At 38.8% G+C, this 17,421-nt stretch overlaps 1 protein-coding gene across 5 annotated transcripts in view; it reads left to right on the forward strand.

Annotated features, from left to right (window-relative positions):
* The window catches only part of dcaf6 (ddb1 and cul4 associated factor 6), a 183,456-nt gene extending 166,632 nt beyond the window's left edge, over positions 1-16,824 (forward strand). For all 5 annotated transcript variants that reach the window (XM_048540231.2, XM_048540232.2, XM_048540233.2 and 2 more), the window contains 3 exons: positions 9,909-9,997; positions 13,864-13,969; positions 16,355-16,824. In XM_048540231.2, coding sequence (XP_048396188.1) covers positions 9,909-9,997; positions 13,864-13,969; positions 16,355-16,413 — 254 coding nt within the window. In that variant the 3' untranslated portion in view covers positions 16,414-16,824. The remainder of the gene's footprint in view (positions 1-9,908; positions 9,998-13,863; positions 13,970-16,354) is intronic.
* The last annotated feature ends 597 nt before the right edge of the window (positions 16,825-17,421 follow it).

A 17,421-nucleotide genomic window follows, 5' to 3' on the forward strand; every position in this document is an offset into this window, starting at 1 on the left:
CTTGGCGAAGGCAGATTGGCTGCTGTGTTTAATGTAACAGTGCCTATACTTGGAAAAGTAATAAATTAGTTATAAAATACTTGTAGATTTTGACGTTGTGAAAAGTGGTATATAAATGCAAGTTCTTTATGTTTCTCCTTGCCCTTGTCATCAATTATTTCCTTGTCCATGCTATCTATTTGGCTTTTCAAAAAGTCTCAAATAGTTTCAAAAGTAGAACAGCATCAATATTTCTTTCAATTAAGGACACAGGTACCTGATAACAGCACTTTGGAAAGGAAGGTGTCGGGTTGAGCAGATATTATTTCATACCTATAATGCTCAAAACATTATCTACTTTAGAAACAGTATCTGAATTTCTAATCAGTAATCACCTTTTCTCAAAGAAGTTAGGCTCCAAATCAGGTAGGCAAATGTTTTGATTATAAAACACATACTAGAACTCAAAGGCATTTTAACATCTGGCATGATAGACAAGATAGACAAGAAATTGGGAATGACACCAGTTGTACTAAGTATGCAGTCCTTTAACTAACATGAGGGTCAATCTCATGATATTTTAGTGGCTCAAATATTCTTCTCTGCATTGGTGATGGCTGGGAGGAGGAAAATATATATTCTCTGACATTGGCCCATCATAATTGAGTTCTAAAGAACAGACAAATACCCTCTTTGGCTTCTGTTGCTAGCTTCAAATGCAGATTCATAGAGTCATAGAGTTATGTAGCACAGAAAGGGACTATTTGGTCCAACTCTGTGCCAACTAGATACCCTGAAGTGATCTAGTCTTATTTGCCAGAATTTGGCTCATATCCCCCAAGCCCTTCCTACTCATATACCCATCCAGATGCCTTTTAAATGCTGAACAAAACAGAAGTTTCTGGAAAAGCTTAGCAGGTCTGGCAGCATCTGTGGAAAAAAAAATCAGTCAATGTTTCAGGTCCAGTGACCCTTCCTCAGAACCGGATCCAAAACGTTAACTCTGATTTTTTTTCTTCACTGATGATGGACCTGCTGACCTTTTCCAGCAACTTTGTTTTTGTTCCTGATTTACAGCATCTGCAGTTCTTTCAGCCTTTTGAATGTTGTAATTGTACCTGCCTTCACCATTTCCTCTGGCAGCTTGTTCAATACATGTACCACCCTCTGCGTGAAAACATTGCCCCCCAGGTCCCTTTTAAATCTTTCCCCTATCACCTTAAACCTATGGCCTCAAATCCTTTAGTTTTAGACTCCCATATCCTCAGAAAAAAACCTTGGCTATTCACCCTATCCATGTCTCTCATGATTTAATAAACCCCTATAAGGTCACCCCTAGTTTATGTGTAACCTCAATTATGAGATAAATATAGATTATCAGGTTCTGTACCACCAATATATAAATAGGGAATATTTAACATTTATTGATGTCATTGGAGTGCTGCACAAGAAATATTCTGTTCAAAGTGCTAGTCCAGCCTGATTGGCTGAAATATTAAATCTTATTTAATGGACTAACAGATACAGCCAGATAAAACCAATTTTATCCCTCATTTACAGCAATAGCAACTCAGTGGGGAGGCCATAGCTCCTCTAGCTGTGAACCAATAAAAGCATAATGGTGATAATCAAAGGCAATAATCTGGCGGGTATCAGTTGCATACCCTGCCTACCTGTCATCCTGTATCACTGATGCTTCCCTCTCTGGATAGGATTTCCACCTGGGTACAGGGAACCTGAACAGCATTTCAGTCCACCTGGCACAGCAACAGGTTGGAACTTGGAACATTTTCGTTGAAACACAGCACTTCCATCTACAAAACACAGGTAAGTCTTCCAGTGGATAGACAACACCTCAGTGATTTGGTGTTTCAACAAGTAGGATGCACTTGGTCCTAAATTCTGTGCCAAGCTGCCCTGGAGTTAAGAGATAATGGGAACTGCAGATGCTGGAGAATTCCAAGATAATAAAATGTGAGGCTGGATGAACACAGCAGGCCAAGCAGCATCTCAGGAGCACAAAAGCTGACGTTTCGGGCCTAGACCCTTCATCAGAGGGTCTAGGCCCGAAACGTCAGCTTTTGTGCTCCTGAGATGCTGCTTGGCCTGCTGTGTTCATCCAGCCTCACATTTTATTATCTTGGAATTGCCCTGGAGTTAAGGTAGCCATCCATATTGCCTTGCCCCAATTAGGCAACGATATAAAGCACCAAATTTTCTCATTTGCAGCATAATCCTACCCTGTGGTCGGAAGCAATATTTTCTATAATTACAAAATAAATGGGTCACCCATGCCAATCTTTTCATAAATGCACAGGTTTCCAAAATTTCAGGATCCTCATGTAACGTTTCTGGCTGTTTCAACAGATTTTGATTTTACAAGTTGAATAAGGCACGTTGCTCATACTGTGTGGAATATACTTTAGCAGAATGGTGATGATTAAATGTGAGCATTTCAGATTTTGCTGCAAAATAAGTAAGTGGATGGAAACTGTCATTATTTCCTAATTTTATCATAATCATCATCAGCATCCTTCCATCTACTAAAGATGAGCAACTAAACGTGTATATGCATATAACTTTATATGTTGAGTCTATGTAGTATCAATTTTTCCTGAATGTATTTGTATGTGCATTTTGGCTGCCACTTTGGACTGAGTCCATCCATTTATTTTGTTTCTGTGCTCTTCTTTTTAAATTTATTTGCATTTTATTCCTCCTGGACCGCTCCCTTCTGTTGTCGTGCCTACTTTCAATTTTCTACTCTCTGATACTGTGCCCTAACATTCCCACCATCAGCCTTTCAGTGCTTCTCAAATGTCCTGCTCTCTAGCTGCTATTTGAGTCTTGACTCCCCATTGGATAATCTTGCAGTTTGTCTTTGTGCCTTTCTTGGCAGCTTCTGTCAGGCTTATCTAGGCGCTTGGTATTGGCTCATCATGAGTAACAATCCCATCCTCCTCTGTCTGTTGACATTCCTACCCAGTGCACTTGTGTGGTCTAATCTTGACAGTCCTCATCTGTTCAACTCCCGTTTCCCACTGTGAATCATGCCAGCAGATGAAGTGTCGCTACCCCGTCAGCATCTCCCTCCAAAATGTCCATTCACTTCCAAATAAGATCCTTCATATCCATGAAATTATTGTGACTGATTGAATTGGCATAATTGCCCCTCCCTATCCTTTGTCACCACTTGCCTTGACCAAATCACATCTTGGTTCATTTGATCCTGCTGCTCTGGCACTTTGTCTTTCTTGTAGCATCTTGCCTCGTTGCATTCTTCTCACCTCTGTTTAAAAATCATTGTTGACTGCTTCCTCTGTGTTTTTCTCTCAAGAATATCTACACTACTTTCCGCTGTCAGCCTTTTCGCTAAATAGCTTTGCATCTTGGGGTAAATTCAACACTCATCTCAACTCATCGTGCTTTCTCTGCTCTGATTTAACTCCCACCTGTGTGGGGCTGGTCTCACCTTGTTTCACCTCCTTTTCCTCTCCAAAAGTTCTTGACAATGTTGTTGTCTCTACCCATCTCCATCTTCCCTGGAATTCTGTGGTCCCCCTAATATGGTTTCCCCTTGCATTGGAGTACCAAAATACCTCACAACTGAAATGGCTCAAAACTGTCACAACTGCCCATATGATTGTTATGAAGCTATACTTTTCCCCTGTCCTCCTTGAACTGTCTGTGGCCTTTGACACTGTTGACCCATGCTGTCTTCCTCCAACGCTTTTTCTACTATCATTCAGCTGAGTGGGGCTGTTACCTGGTTCCATTCTTAGCAATCTAATTGTAACTAGAGAATCACTTTTTTTATTGGCTCCTCTTCCTACATCTGCACTGTTGTCTCCCTCCTATTTATCATCTACATCAGCAACAATTACAGTAGCCTAATAACAGGCACTGAAATCAATTCTTTCACAACTGTAGTGGCAGTATCTTCCTTTCGTAGATTGGCCTCTTCATCCTCAACAAAAGTGAGATATGAAGTTACTCATTCCCAACAGATCTGATTTACTGTATGTCCACCAAGAGTATAGATCAGTTGACAACTGCTCCTCAGGGACATAATGTGTGAATATAGAATTAATTTCGAGATGTGCGTTCTAGATACCCATCTCTGCCTCATCACCACCTCGACTCTTTCATTTTTGTTAGATTACCTACGTGCGCTATTAAATGAGCACAAATTCCTCTAATTAAATATTGAGAAAACTGAAGCTTGTTCTCAGTTACCACTCCAAACTCCCTACCTACCAACTTCATTCCTCTACTAGGCAACAATCTGGGCTTAAGTCAATCTGTTTTCGCCTTGCTGTCATATTTGACAGCAAGTTTCTCTTTACATACTTGCATCATTACTAATATTGCCTCATATTCACCCCTCTAATATCACACAATTTTGCCCTGATTCAGTTCATTTGCTGCTAAAACTTACTTTCACTTCTTGATTTGACCGTTCCGTTCCACCCGTTCTGACCTCCCACATTCTACCCTCTCTAAACCTGAGGAGATCAAAGTCTGCTACTCATTGTCTTAACTGACAAGAAGACCCATTTCTCTGTCATCCCTGTGCTTGCTTTTTTTATACCATCTTCTGGTCAAGCAACCTAATGATTTCAAATTATTACCCTTGTTTTCTAATCCCACCGTGGCCTTTCTCCTCTCTATCTCTATAACCTGTTCCAGCCTCATGCATTCCTGACTATAATTGCTCAATCATTAGACCATACCTTGAGTTGCTGTTAAACTCTGAAATTCCCTCCCTACCCCACTCCACCCCTCTATCTCATTTTCGTCCTTGAAGACCTTCCTTAAACATATCTCTTTTACCAAGCATTTAGTCTTGGCCCTATTATCTCCCTCTCTGGTTCAGTATCATATTTTGTGCACAATGAAAAAGACCTTTTGACTTATCTGACCCATAATAAATTGATGTTTCATCCCGCTCAGTTGATACAATGTTTTCTTTCATTTTCTGAATATCTGCAAAGTGTTCTTAAAAATATTTGAAAAAAAACATTATTTTTTCAGTTAAACTTTATTTTGAAGGCTATCCTTCCTGCCTTAAAGCACTCCTTAAAATATACTTCTTTGACAAAGCTTTTATTCATCTATCCTAATATCTCCTTTTGTAGCTAGGAAGCAATTCTTTTCAGTTACTTCACTAAAAGTTGCAATATAAATACAGGTGATGTTATTGTTAGTACAGTAGAAAGTAATGTGGCAGGGCTGTTTTAAGCAGCAGAAATTTATGGCTAATATTTCTCAAAATTTCTATGGCCTGAAGTCATGGGAAATTTGTCTGGAACTGGGGAAAGGGAGGAAAATCTGAACAGTAATAAAGGTTTTGGACAAAAGGGGACTTGATTTGGAGGATGAGAGAGACTGGAGATGTAATTGTTCTTTTGTTTGCTATATCATTATGTTTCTGAAAAGTAATTATGAAGTAAGAAGTACAGCTTGTATAGATTAATTATAGAGGTAATCTATTCTGATATTAAAGCTAGACTAACTATCAAATTTGTCATCATTTACTGGCTAATTGTTTTCCATATAAAATATGCCATTGGAATTTAGTGTTACTTACTGACCAATATTGATTTATTGTGAACATGTGTCTCTGAAATATTCATATTCTGATATCTGTTATCTTCTGATATTTTGCAACCAAGCTTTCATTTGCGCATTATAGGCCTGGCTACATGAGGGATGGCTACCCTTAAACAGTTGAGCGTTTGATAGTTTTCTAGTTTGGCATTTGGAGACAGAGTCATAGAGATATACAGCATGGAAACAGACCCTTTGGTCCAATTTGTCTGTACCAACCAAATATCCAATATAAATCTAAATGCTAGCATTTAAACTGTACGCCTCTAAATCCTTGCTATTCATATACCTATCCAGATGCCTTTTTAAATGCTGTAATTGTACCAGCCTCCTCCACTTCTTCTGACAGCTCATTCCATACAGGCATCACCCTCTGTACGAAGCAGTTGCCCAATAGGTCCCTTTTATATCTTTCCCCTCTCACCTTAAACCTATGCCCTGTAGACTTAGGGTAAAGACCTTGCCTATTTACCCTATCAGTACCCCTAATGATTTTATAAACCTCTATAAGGTGGCCCCTCAGCCTCTGACGCTGCAGGGAAAGTAGCCCCAGCCTATTCTGCCTCTGTTCAAAATGTCCTATTTCAGCAGCATCCTCGTAGATCTTTTTTGAACCCTTTCAAGTTTCACAACATCCTGTAGGAGGGAAACCAGAATTGCGTGTGGTATTCTAATAGTGGCCGAACCAATGTCCTGTACAGCTGCAACATAACTCCCCAGCTCCTACACATAATGCACTGATCAACAGAATTTAAGTAATTTCTTGGTAGTGCTGACATTAATATTGCTAAAATGAGGCATGATCAGTCAGCATGCTGCCTGCTGTACTCATTTAAAAGGGATATGTTATTTAACCATCCACTAAAACTCATGCGTGTTATGTGGTAGCAGAGTAACGTTTTGGCTTCATGTCAGCAACCTGTTAGTGGAGAATACCACTTGTGTTCACTACAAAGTGGCAGCGTAAGCAAGCATGTTTTTTCAATTGCTTACATTTTTGAGACACCTTCTCTTTTCAGGGTAATCTGAAATAGGCTGGACACACTTCAGGGTCAAAAGTGTTGGCCTTGGGATCCTTCCTTGAGTTTGTGTGATACTTGCTATTTTTGCAAATATTTTAAGTACTGTAGAATTTCATTTGTTCTACTAGATGTATGTCTAGATCTCTTACTAAGTACTTTGTTGGATGTTTTCTGTCTTAAAGGCAGTGTAACGGAGCCGTTATAGACAAGTAACATTTAATTTCATTAAAGAAGGGATAGTTCACTAGAGAGTTTTACATTTCATTAACCACTTAGGGAACTCTTATTTTTGAGCTGAAGTAATCTGATCCTGGACTTGTCTTGCTATGAGTAAGTTGGTTGTTCTAGTCATTTGAAGGCCTGTACACTTGTTAATGAACAATTGATTGTGGAACTCACATAGTTGGTCAGAATCACTATTTGTGACTCCTCAGATACTGAAGCAGTCCAGGTTCAAGTACAACAAGACCGCGTCAACATCCAGGCTTGGGCTGAAAAGTGGCAAGTGACATTCGCTCCACACAAATGCTGGGCAACGACTATCTGCAATAAGAGATAATTTAACCACCACCCCTGGACATTCAGTAGCATTACCATAACGGAAATATCCTAGATGTTACCATTAACCCGAAACTGAACTGGATTTGCATATAAATACAATGGCTATAAGTGCAGGCTCAGAATACTGCAGTGAGTAACTCACCTCTTGACTTCCCAAAGCCTGTCCACCATCTACAGGCACAAGTCAGAAGTGTGATCTATACCACTTGCCTGCCTGAGTGCAGCTCCAATAACATTTAAGAAGCTAAACACCATCCAGGACAAAGCAGTCTTCTTGATTGGCACCACATCCACAAACATCCAGTCCCTCCACCACCAACAATCAGTTGCAGCAGTGTGTACTATCTGCAAGATGAACTGCAGAAATTCACCAAAATTCTTAGTCAGCACCTTCCAAACCCACTTCCACCTTGAAGAACTAGGGCAGCAGATACATACGAACATCACCTGTAAGTTACCCTCCAAGCCACTCAATAGCCTGACTTTGAAGTATATCGCTCTTCCTTCATTGTCATCCTTCAAAATTCTGGAATTCCCTCCCTAATAGCAATTCCCTACAGCACATAGACTGCAGCAATTCGAGAAGATAACACATCACCTTCTCAAGGGCAACCAGGAATGGGCAATATATGCTAGCTGGCCAGTGATGCCCGCATTTGAGTAATTTTTTAAAAAAATCTTCAAACAGCAGTAAAATGTTTTTAATAATGGCTGTTTTACCTGTCATTGGTTTGTTGAACTGATATTGTGTTACATTTTTACAAGCACCTCCTTCCCTTAAATGCCCTGAACTTTTTTCAGTGTTAGATAATTCTTTGCATAAAATTAGGGTTTGTTTTGATTTACTTGTAAAACATGGCACAATTGCTGATTAAGTTGGGAGAGCCCATTAAGGGCAGCACAGTGGCTCAGTGGTTAGTACTGCAGCCTCACAGCGCCAGGGACCCGGGTTCGATTCCAGCCTCGCGCAACTGTCTGTGTGGAGTTTGCACATTCTCCCTGTATCTGCGTGGGTTTTCTCCCACAGTCCAAAGATGTGCAGGCTAGGTGGATCTGCCATGCTAAATTGCCCGTAGTGTTCGGGGGTGTGTATGTTATAGGGGGATGGGTTTGGGTGGGATGCTCCAAGGGGCGGTGTGGACTTGTTGGGCCGAAGGGCCTGTTTCCACACTGTGGGGAATCTAATCTAATCTAACTCTCCCTAACTATGAAGGTGCATAGGTGCAAAGGCATTTTCACAAGTTCCACAATATTTATTCAATTTTCCACAATAAACACAGAATATGATCATTTAGTCAGCAGTTATTCATTTTGAACCATTGGCCTTAACCTTTAGTCTATGAGTGAAGACTCTCTACTGTTGTCTTGATGATTTGTTAAGTGTTTTACAAGTCCTTTTATAAACATTGTTCCCAGATTAGTACTGTGTCAGCTTCAGTAAAACTCCCTCTCTGATTATCTGATTGATCAATAAATACCAAACTGCCCATCTACAGTGACACTTTAAACCTGGTTTATGTCATTGTCATTCAAAGGGCTACCATATTCGTGCTTTGTTGTTAGCTTTGTGGAATCCTTCACAAAGCTCAAAAGAAATGGTTATACGTTGATCCGGTACTGCCCCACAGTTTATTTATCAACAGTAACAACTTACTGTTGTTAATATGCTCTTGTACGCATTTCAAAGCCACTAGATAAGGCAGAGCAAGTTAATATGGCTCTGGCAGCTGAGTCTGTACCTCTGATTTAGACGGGCTGTGTTCAAATCCTACCTGCTCCAGAAGTGTGTCACTAACACATCTGAACAGGTTGATTAGGATTTTCGCTTGACTCTTACCAATTTTTATAGATGCACTGTAGAAGCATCACAGCTTGGTATGGCAACCGCTGTGCCCAAGACCTCAAGAATTAGAGTTGTGAATGCAGCCCAGTCTATTATGAAAAGAAAGCCTTCCTTCCATTGACTGTTTACACTTCCCACTTCTTGAGGAAACCAGCCAGCATAATCAAAGAACTCTACCACCCTGGTTACACTCTCCCACCCTCTTCCAAAAGGTACAAAAGATACAAAGTTTTAAAAACACATAACAATAGATTTAAGAACAGCTTCTTCCCCACTGTTATCAGACTTATGTACAGACATCTCATATGAGTATTGATCTTGCTCTGCACTCTCTCTGTAGTTGTAACACTATATTCTGCATTCTGTTGGATTACCCTGATGTACTTATGTAAAGTTTGATTTGCCTGGTTTAGCGCAGAAAAGAATACTTTTAACTGTGTCTCAGCACATATGACAATAATAAATGAAATCAATACAAAGGTATAGTCTGTACTGGTTAAAAGGCTAACAGTCTACCTAAGGTTATCCATTGTCTAATGATTTTTAAAACCAGGTATATTCATGGCCTGAGCTTTTTCCATCACTTCTCAACACATGCATAGAACTTTAGCGAACATCAAATGAATTTATCCATCATCTGTTGCAGCAAAGATGTGTGCATGATATAAATTTCAACCAATGTACCAAAGATAAGTTCTAATAATGCTATAATAAAATAAATTCAATACAAAGCAGTAAGAAAAATCTGCATTGATCTCCTATATAATGTTTCTGCAGCGTTATGTATAAAATAGATAGCTGACTGAAGAAACTCCGATTCATAACTCATTCTCATAATTTTGTTAATGACCTGAATTTGCACAGGTATATAATTATTGCTTCTGTTTTCATAGTTTTGGCATCTTCTGGTATTGATTATGATGTCAAGATCTGGACACCATTAGAAGGAATACCAACTTTTGACAGAAAACTTGCAGAAGAGGTATGCAATCAGTTTTGGTAAGGTTTGATCACTAAAAGTGTAAGATTTTTAAAATGAGGTGTATCTGTTTCTAAGAACAAGCTATTGGGTAAATTAGACCATCATAGGTTCATGGCCATGAAACATTCCTTTTGTACAATGTAAAGACGTAATTACAGCACCAGCTTATCAAGAAGGACTCTGCTTCCCAACCTCTCCGTTTGCCTGAAGCTTGGTGACCCTCACCAATCCATTTCTCTCTGAGATAGCAGCTCTGTGTGACTATGGTGACTTTTTAGCTGTTTTATCCTTAAAACTAAGCTGCTTTTGGGAAATTAGATTGGTGAAATGACTTGTATAATTACCAAACTGCCTATCTGAAATGATACTTTGAACCTAGTTGCTGTCATTATCATTCCGGGACCTACCAGAATTGTGCTTTCGTGTTAACTCTGTGGAATCCCCCACGAAGCTCAAACTAAAAGGTCATGTATTTACTATGGATTTTCTTTCCTGTAAAATATTTTCTAGTAGATTAGCTATCTACAGTCCTCCATGTATATTTATCTAACACTCTCTTGCACATTTTTCGGGTGAGTTCAGGACACGTTTTGACGCATGTGAGTATAATTTTATAGGTATTAGTGAGACGTAGCTGAAAGAAGGAAGAAATGCAATTCATCACTCCTAATACGACTTGAAGCTCAGCTCAAAGAGGGGTGAGAGAGGATGAGGAATGTTGCAGTATTGTTAAAGACAGTTATAGCAATGAGGAGAGAGAATCTGATGGAAGGGTCATCAAATAAAAATATGTGGGTTGAACTGAAGAAGTAAAAGGGGCACACCCACCACTGGGAGTGGAGTATACATCCAAAACAGCCAGAGGGAGATAGAAGAACAAATATGTAGATAAATCTCTGAGAAATATAAGAAAACAGTAGTCATAGGGATTTCAGCTGTTGGATATTTGTGGGATAGAACTAATGTTCACGTGAGGGGCTGGTGTAGTGGCGCAGTGTGATGTCACTAGACCAATAGTCGACAGACACAACTATTGCTGTGGAGTAACGGGTTCAAATTCCACCAAGGCATCTGGTTGGATTTACATTCAGTTAAGACATTTGGAATTAAAAACTAATCTAATTATGACCATGAAATCACAGTTCGTTGTCTCAAAAGCCTATCTGGATCTCTAATATTCCTTTAGGGTAGGAACCCCGCACTCCTTACCTGGCCTGGCCTTTATTTGAATCCAGACCCATAGCAATGTGGTTGACTCTTTACTGCCATCTGGGCAACTAGGGTTGAGTAATAAATGCTATTCTAGCCATCGATACCCTCCTCCCATGAATGAATAATTAAAAAATAGCCACGACAAACCCAGCTCTGTCAGCCCTACAAAATCATCCCCTTTAATATCTCATGGCTGCTGCTAAAATTAAGTGAGCTGTCCACAGACTAGTCAAGTGTCAGGAACATACTCTCAGAAATGTGTCTGCTAAACAATGTCCGAGGCACCACTGTCACTATTAGTGGATATGTTCTGTCGCACCAGTAGGTTAGACTCACTAGAAGTGGCAAAGTCATTGTATGCAAGGAGTATCCAGATAAAATTCTGTTCCTATAAATCACATCTTTAAGTGAAATGACTTCAAATTAATCATTGATTTCTATGGGCACCCATGTTAAGAACAGTTAGGGTTATATTTCCTGCCCAGAAAGGAATCGGTACAAGGTGAAATATTGTACCAGTTGCAGGACTGTTATTCCTACCTAAAATAACATTTAAAATGAAATAGATCACTAAATTATAAATTAAATAACACATCCAATGCATACAATTATAGTGCTTAAAAAGAACTCTCCTACAGTGCTGTACTTTCAGATTGACCAGACTCCATCTAATGGCAAGGTCAGAAGTTACATCACACCAGGTCATAATCTAACAGGTTTATTTGAAAATTCAAGTTTTTGGAGCCTTAGTCCTCCTTCAGGCGTTAGGTAACAAATAAGTTAGATAACAAATTAGTTAACAAACAAACAAGTAAACAAACAAAATGAGTTTCAAATAAACCTGTTGGACAATAACCTGGTGTTGTGTGATTTCTGACGTTGTTCACCCCAGTCCAACACTGGCACCTCCACATCACATCTAATGGCAGGTAATATAATGGCAGCTCTGATGAAGGGTCTAGGCCCGAAACGTCAGCTTTTGTGCTCCTGAGATGCTGCTTGGCCTGCTGTGTTCATCCAGCTTCACACTTTATTATCTTGGATTCTCCAGCATCTGCAGTTCCCACTATCTCTAATGGCAGGTATTGGTCAGTACAGGTATATGCTGACCAAGATACTCTGCACTGACCAGCTTTGGCCACTAGATGGAACCCAGCACTTTACAGAGCTGCTGAAGAACAGATCAGGGCTGAGGGATTTTAAAAAAAGGCATGTCTTCCTCAAATTTAGCATATTACGGCTTTGAAAGAGCCTAACAGTTCAAGGAAATATCATAAGATTCCTGTTAACTAAAGGGTTAAAATGTTGTGCATTTCAATGATTCTTCAAAAAGCAATGAGATAGACTGCTGCATAAGAATACAGCATAGCAGAAGAGAAATTGTTATAATTTGCTGTATCTCACTCCTATCTTCTGATGGCCTAGTGATTTGGGAGGACAGGGTACAATCCCTGCAGCAGAATGAGGAAGATTGAAGTTAGCTCTTGGTCCTCAATATAATGGAGCCAATGTGACATGAAAGCCTAATGTTGAAGAGTTGGATATCGTTAAGCTACTATTGCCAGCAACAAATTCAAAAGATTGGGAATAGGATTAAGTCATATGCGTAGAAGACAGGGACTCTGGAATGCAAATTTAGGAGTGCTGGTGATCAAGTAGAGTTTTAAATGCAGGGTCAGTAAGAGGTCTATTCAACTATGGTACTTCTTTTAATTCTTTAATGCATGCAATCATTAAGAAGGTTTTTCCCGAATGTAAAATTACTGGTTGCTTCAGGGTATCTCACTCTTAGTCAGAGTTAGACTTCTTGCATGTGCAGTTAGGGGACCTAATGTGTGCTTTAGACAAAGGAAGAGAACTTTTCGTGTTGATTCTCAACCAAAGCTGTTCACTTCCAGCTAGAAATATGGGCGTACTCCCTATTTGTCATTTGGACCCTTGTTAGTCAGAGTAAAATTTCCTTTAAGAGAAGTGGGTGCTGTGTGTTCCAAATTCTAAACCATTTGTGTGATAGAGCCTTTATATAAAAAGCATACATTCACCTGTTTCTTCTTCATTAAGAACGCTGCAACTCCATGCAGGTCTAATTGAGTTAATGTCGTTCTGTTCTGTTGTGGGCTGATGTGTAACATTTGACCTTTTTTTAAATCAAAAAATTGCTTGATGTTGTCAGTCTATAAAATTACATTGTATGCTTTTCTCTTTCAAAGTATGGTGTTTAAGTTAGCCATTCCTGCCACAAGTTGCCATGTCAAAATCGATGAATCGATAAATTTCCCAAAATCTCACTCCAGCAAGGGTTTTCTTTTAACCTTGAACTTTGATATCAACAAGACTTGCAGTGATTCCAGCAAGTTTCGCAAATCTCTGCAGATTTACTTTAAGTAAAAAAATGGGCTGTCTTTATTAGTATTACCAGTGATGCCACAATCTTCACATATAGTTTTGTCATTTAATTTGAACGAAGCTGTAATGTTTAAAATCATAAACATGAAGGGAACATCTCCACTTGTGATGTGAGAGATTTGTGGTTGCAAGCTGTCTTGCATTGATGGGAGTTTGTTGTGCACTAGTTTGTACAAAATGTCCTCGCCAATGTTTCAAGGATTGCACAACAAAATGGCAATAACGTTGATTTTTCCTTTGTGTATCAGGTGATAAGTCGCAATGAATTGATGTTAGAGGAGACTAGGAATACCATCACAGTTCCAGCATCATTCATGTTAAGAATGCTGGCTTCACTCAATCACATCAGAACAGGTAGGGCATAGTTCTATATTTCACAGCCTGTTATAGCGTACTTTTGAAAGAAGTTTTTCTCCAAAACTTAGTTCAAAAATGCATCCTTAGCCTCAAAACTGGCACATATATAAATTGAACCAACTTAATAGTAAGTTGATTTTGTCATCAACAGCCTCTGCAAACATTATCTGGATTCAGTGTCTCTGATGGCATTATACAGTTGCATACTACAATAGTAATGTTGTCTCGGGTCACCCGTCATGTGCCTTGTAACTCATAACACCACTCTAACGGAATCCTTGACATGAATTATGCCTTAAATGAAGCCATAATGTTTTAGATGTTCCATGAATTGCATTTTTTTAAATATAGATTTTAGCTGGGGACCCAAATCTGGATTCTAAGCACAGTTAATCTTTGTGCATGATTATTCAGTAAATGGTGGGTTGAACTGATTTGACTGGTTCTATCTGGAAGGGTCAGCATGCTTTTACCCTAATGCTTAAATATCTCTCCTGCTAGGTAACGAAAAACCACTATTGATGCTTTACAGTAATTGTTGGGCTCATGTGTCTTGCATCTAAGGAAACAAAAATGTTTGAAGTTTTTGAAGAAGAGAAAATTTAAAAGCCATGGTTAAAGGAAATTATTGAATGTTATTAAAGATGGAAGTTGAGAGATTATTGTCACAACGTTCTTTGAGGGAAATGAAATAGTGCTATAAATATCTTTCTCTGTTATGCTTCCTTAATTAGTACTTACATGGAGGTAATTAAGCCTGGGAACATGATTTGAATTTTCTTTATTTTTCATTAGGACATGTATTGGTCACACATGTTGCATTACTACATCTGAACCTGTTTATTTTCAGAGGAGCTACGCTCCAAATTCTTGACATCTATCTGCCTGCACTTTGCTAGCTACTCACCATCTAATGTTTAAAATTTTATCTGATTTAGGCTAGTTGTATGTTACGTAAGGGTCAGGTTATCATCTGTTATAGTTGATGTTGTGATCAGTTATTCATTGACTCCAGGCTAATGACAGGATGTTGCATAGGTTAATTAATCAGTTGTATTCACCATCCTTAATGGCCAGAAACAGTCAGGTCATTACATTCGTCAACTGATTGTTATTTTTCAGGGACTGCCTCTACATTAATCTGCTACTTTCGACATGATTCTCCTACCAATAAAATTTAATTAACAGCTCCTTTAATGAAACAAAAAGCAGTTTTCTGCCAGCTCTTCCTGTCTGCCTGTGTCATTGTACCACTCAGTGGTCAGAGTACAGAGGTTTGCTATCGATACTGGTACGAGTTTGATGATGAGTTAATGAAGTGTCTTATCTTTTGGTTTTGTATCTGAGGGTGTTGTGAAGTAGGTGTTCTATTATAACAAAAAATTACTATATTGACTTTTCCACTAAATGTTTTCATCCAAAAAATTCAAGTTTGTAGTTTGAAGTGCCTAAGTTGCATGGTTTGATATATTTTCTTTCAATATCTGAAAATTTAGACAGCATAAAAGGCTTCATAATATTTTCCGTCGAGTGGAGCATAAATGCCGCTGTGGACCGGTTGGGCTGCATGGACTGTTTCTATGCTGTATGTCCTATGTAATTGTGCAGATAAAGTCACATTACAGTAAGAGGAAAATGGGGCCTCGAAGGAGTTTTTGGGGAGATCAGCAAATTTGCTCACATCGTTCACCTATTTTTCACTTTCTTCATTAGAATTCACGTCTTCAGGGTCCCAGAACAGTGCTATATTATCTTGAAACTAAACTATCTGGGGCTCTTTGGTAGTACTATGAGGAGAATAAAGCCCTTCTGGTACGTTAGCTAACAGTAAAAAATGTAATTGATACAGTGCTTGTCCTTGTAGTCAGTGAACGGTATGTAAACTTGGAGGGCCTTTTCTTTTGGTCCAGGGAAAAGGGAGTCTTATGGGCATTTTCAACCCAGTACACCACTCAGAAACTTCCAATGTTCCTATGTGCTAAACTGACATTTCCTTTTACCAGAAGCCACGTTCTGGTGTGCTGAAAGCATGTTCTAAAGTAAGTCCGTTAATTTACTCAAGTTTGTTTTAACCTGGCCTCCCTTTCAATTAGAGGTACCCAAAATTAAAATCTTTACTTCCTTGTGTTTCATTTTTGACAATTTTCAGCAGAGCTACGTTATTGAAGTAGCTTTAAATATTTAGTCCAAGATGGTGGTTCCGCAAGCAATAAAATGAAAGCCCTCTTACACAGCATTTTTTGAAAATTAAATAAATCAGGTGCTATTTCTGTAAACATTGCCTTTTGAAGTATATCAAATGAGTATACGCATACATGAATCTTCAATTCTGGTGGAGTTTAAACATTATATTGTTAATTTGTTATACTATCTGTTGCACAGATCGATTGGAAGGTGACCGGTCCGAAGGCTCTGGTCAAGAGAATGAAGATGATGAATAATTATTTGTCTGCTTCAAGAACAAAAAGCATCAAGAAATTTATATAACAAAAAAGTCCAGTATATTTTCCCTACAAAGCCTTAGTGTTATTTTAGTTCTTTTTTTTCTGGAAAAATACTTTAATATGAAAATTTCTTGGTGCAAAATGTGTGCATGAATTAGGATGAGGAAGGTGGGAAAGAATAAGCAAGTTGCTTTTAATTATTATGTTTTATGGATGAGATGCTTGGAGGTTTCAAGTGCAATATATTCTCTAGTGTGCAAACGTATGTGCTTGGATCAGTGTTATGAGCATAGGGATTTACCAAACACTAGAAAAGGAGGGTCAAGATGAAACCTTTCTAAAATCTGCTGTTATGCATGTACACTGAGGGGAAAAATTCATTAAAACTTTTGGTTGTTTGAAAATAAATCCGTTTTATTATTAAGTCCAGATTCAGAAAACCAATGCAATATACTGCCTTCAAAGCTTAGTTACTTTTGCAGGATCATGAAAACTTTCATGTTGAACTTCCAGAAATGGGCTAGAAGTTTTAAACTACATCTCAAAAGTTCACTATTGCACAAACACTGCTAATTATTGACCGAGTTCAATCATTTTAGAGCATGAACACCACCTTCTGTGACAATCACCTCTCAACCCTACATCCCAGGACTTGTCATGACATGGGTTGCTTTCAGCATAGCCACTCCACTTTCACATACTCTTAGCCCCCATTATCATCTATCTAGCTTCTCTTCTTCCCTGGCTTACTATCAAGACTCCCTTTGTTTGCCTACATAATTTTTCACACTTAGTTCTGTCTCCACTTTTCACTCAGTCCTCCCCTCACTGCATCCTTCATCAACAAAAATACCACATTTTCCCAGCTCTTATCAGTTCTTAAAAAAGATCAGAATACTTGAAACAACTGTTTCTCTCTCTCTACAGATGTTGCAGACCTGCTGAGTTTCTCCAGCAAATTGTTTTCACTTGCATCAAATTTGATAAGATGATGTAAATCAAAGT

The sequence above is a fragment of the Stegostoma tigrinum genome, chromosome 12 (assembly GCF_030684315.1).
Source record: "Stegostoma tigrinum isolate sSteTig4 chromosome 12, sSteTig4.hap1, whole genome shotgun sequence".
NCBI classification, from domain to species: Eukaryota; Metazoa; Chordata; class Chondrichthyes; order Orectolobiformes; family Stegostomatidae; genus Stegostoma; species Stegostoma tigrinum.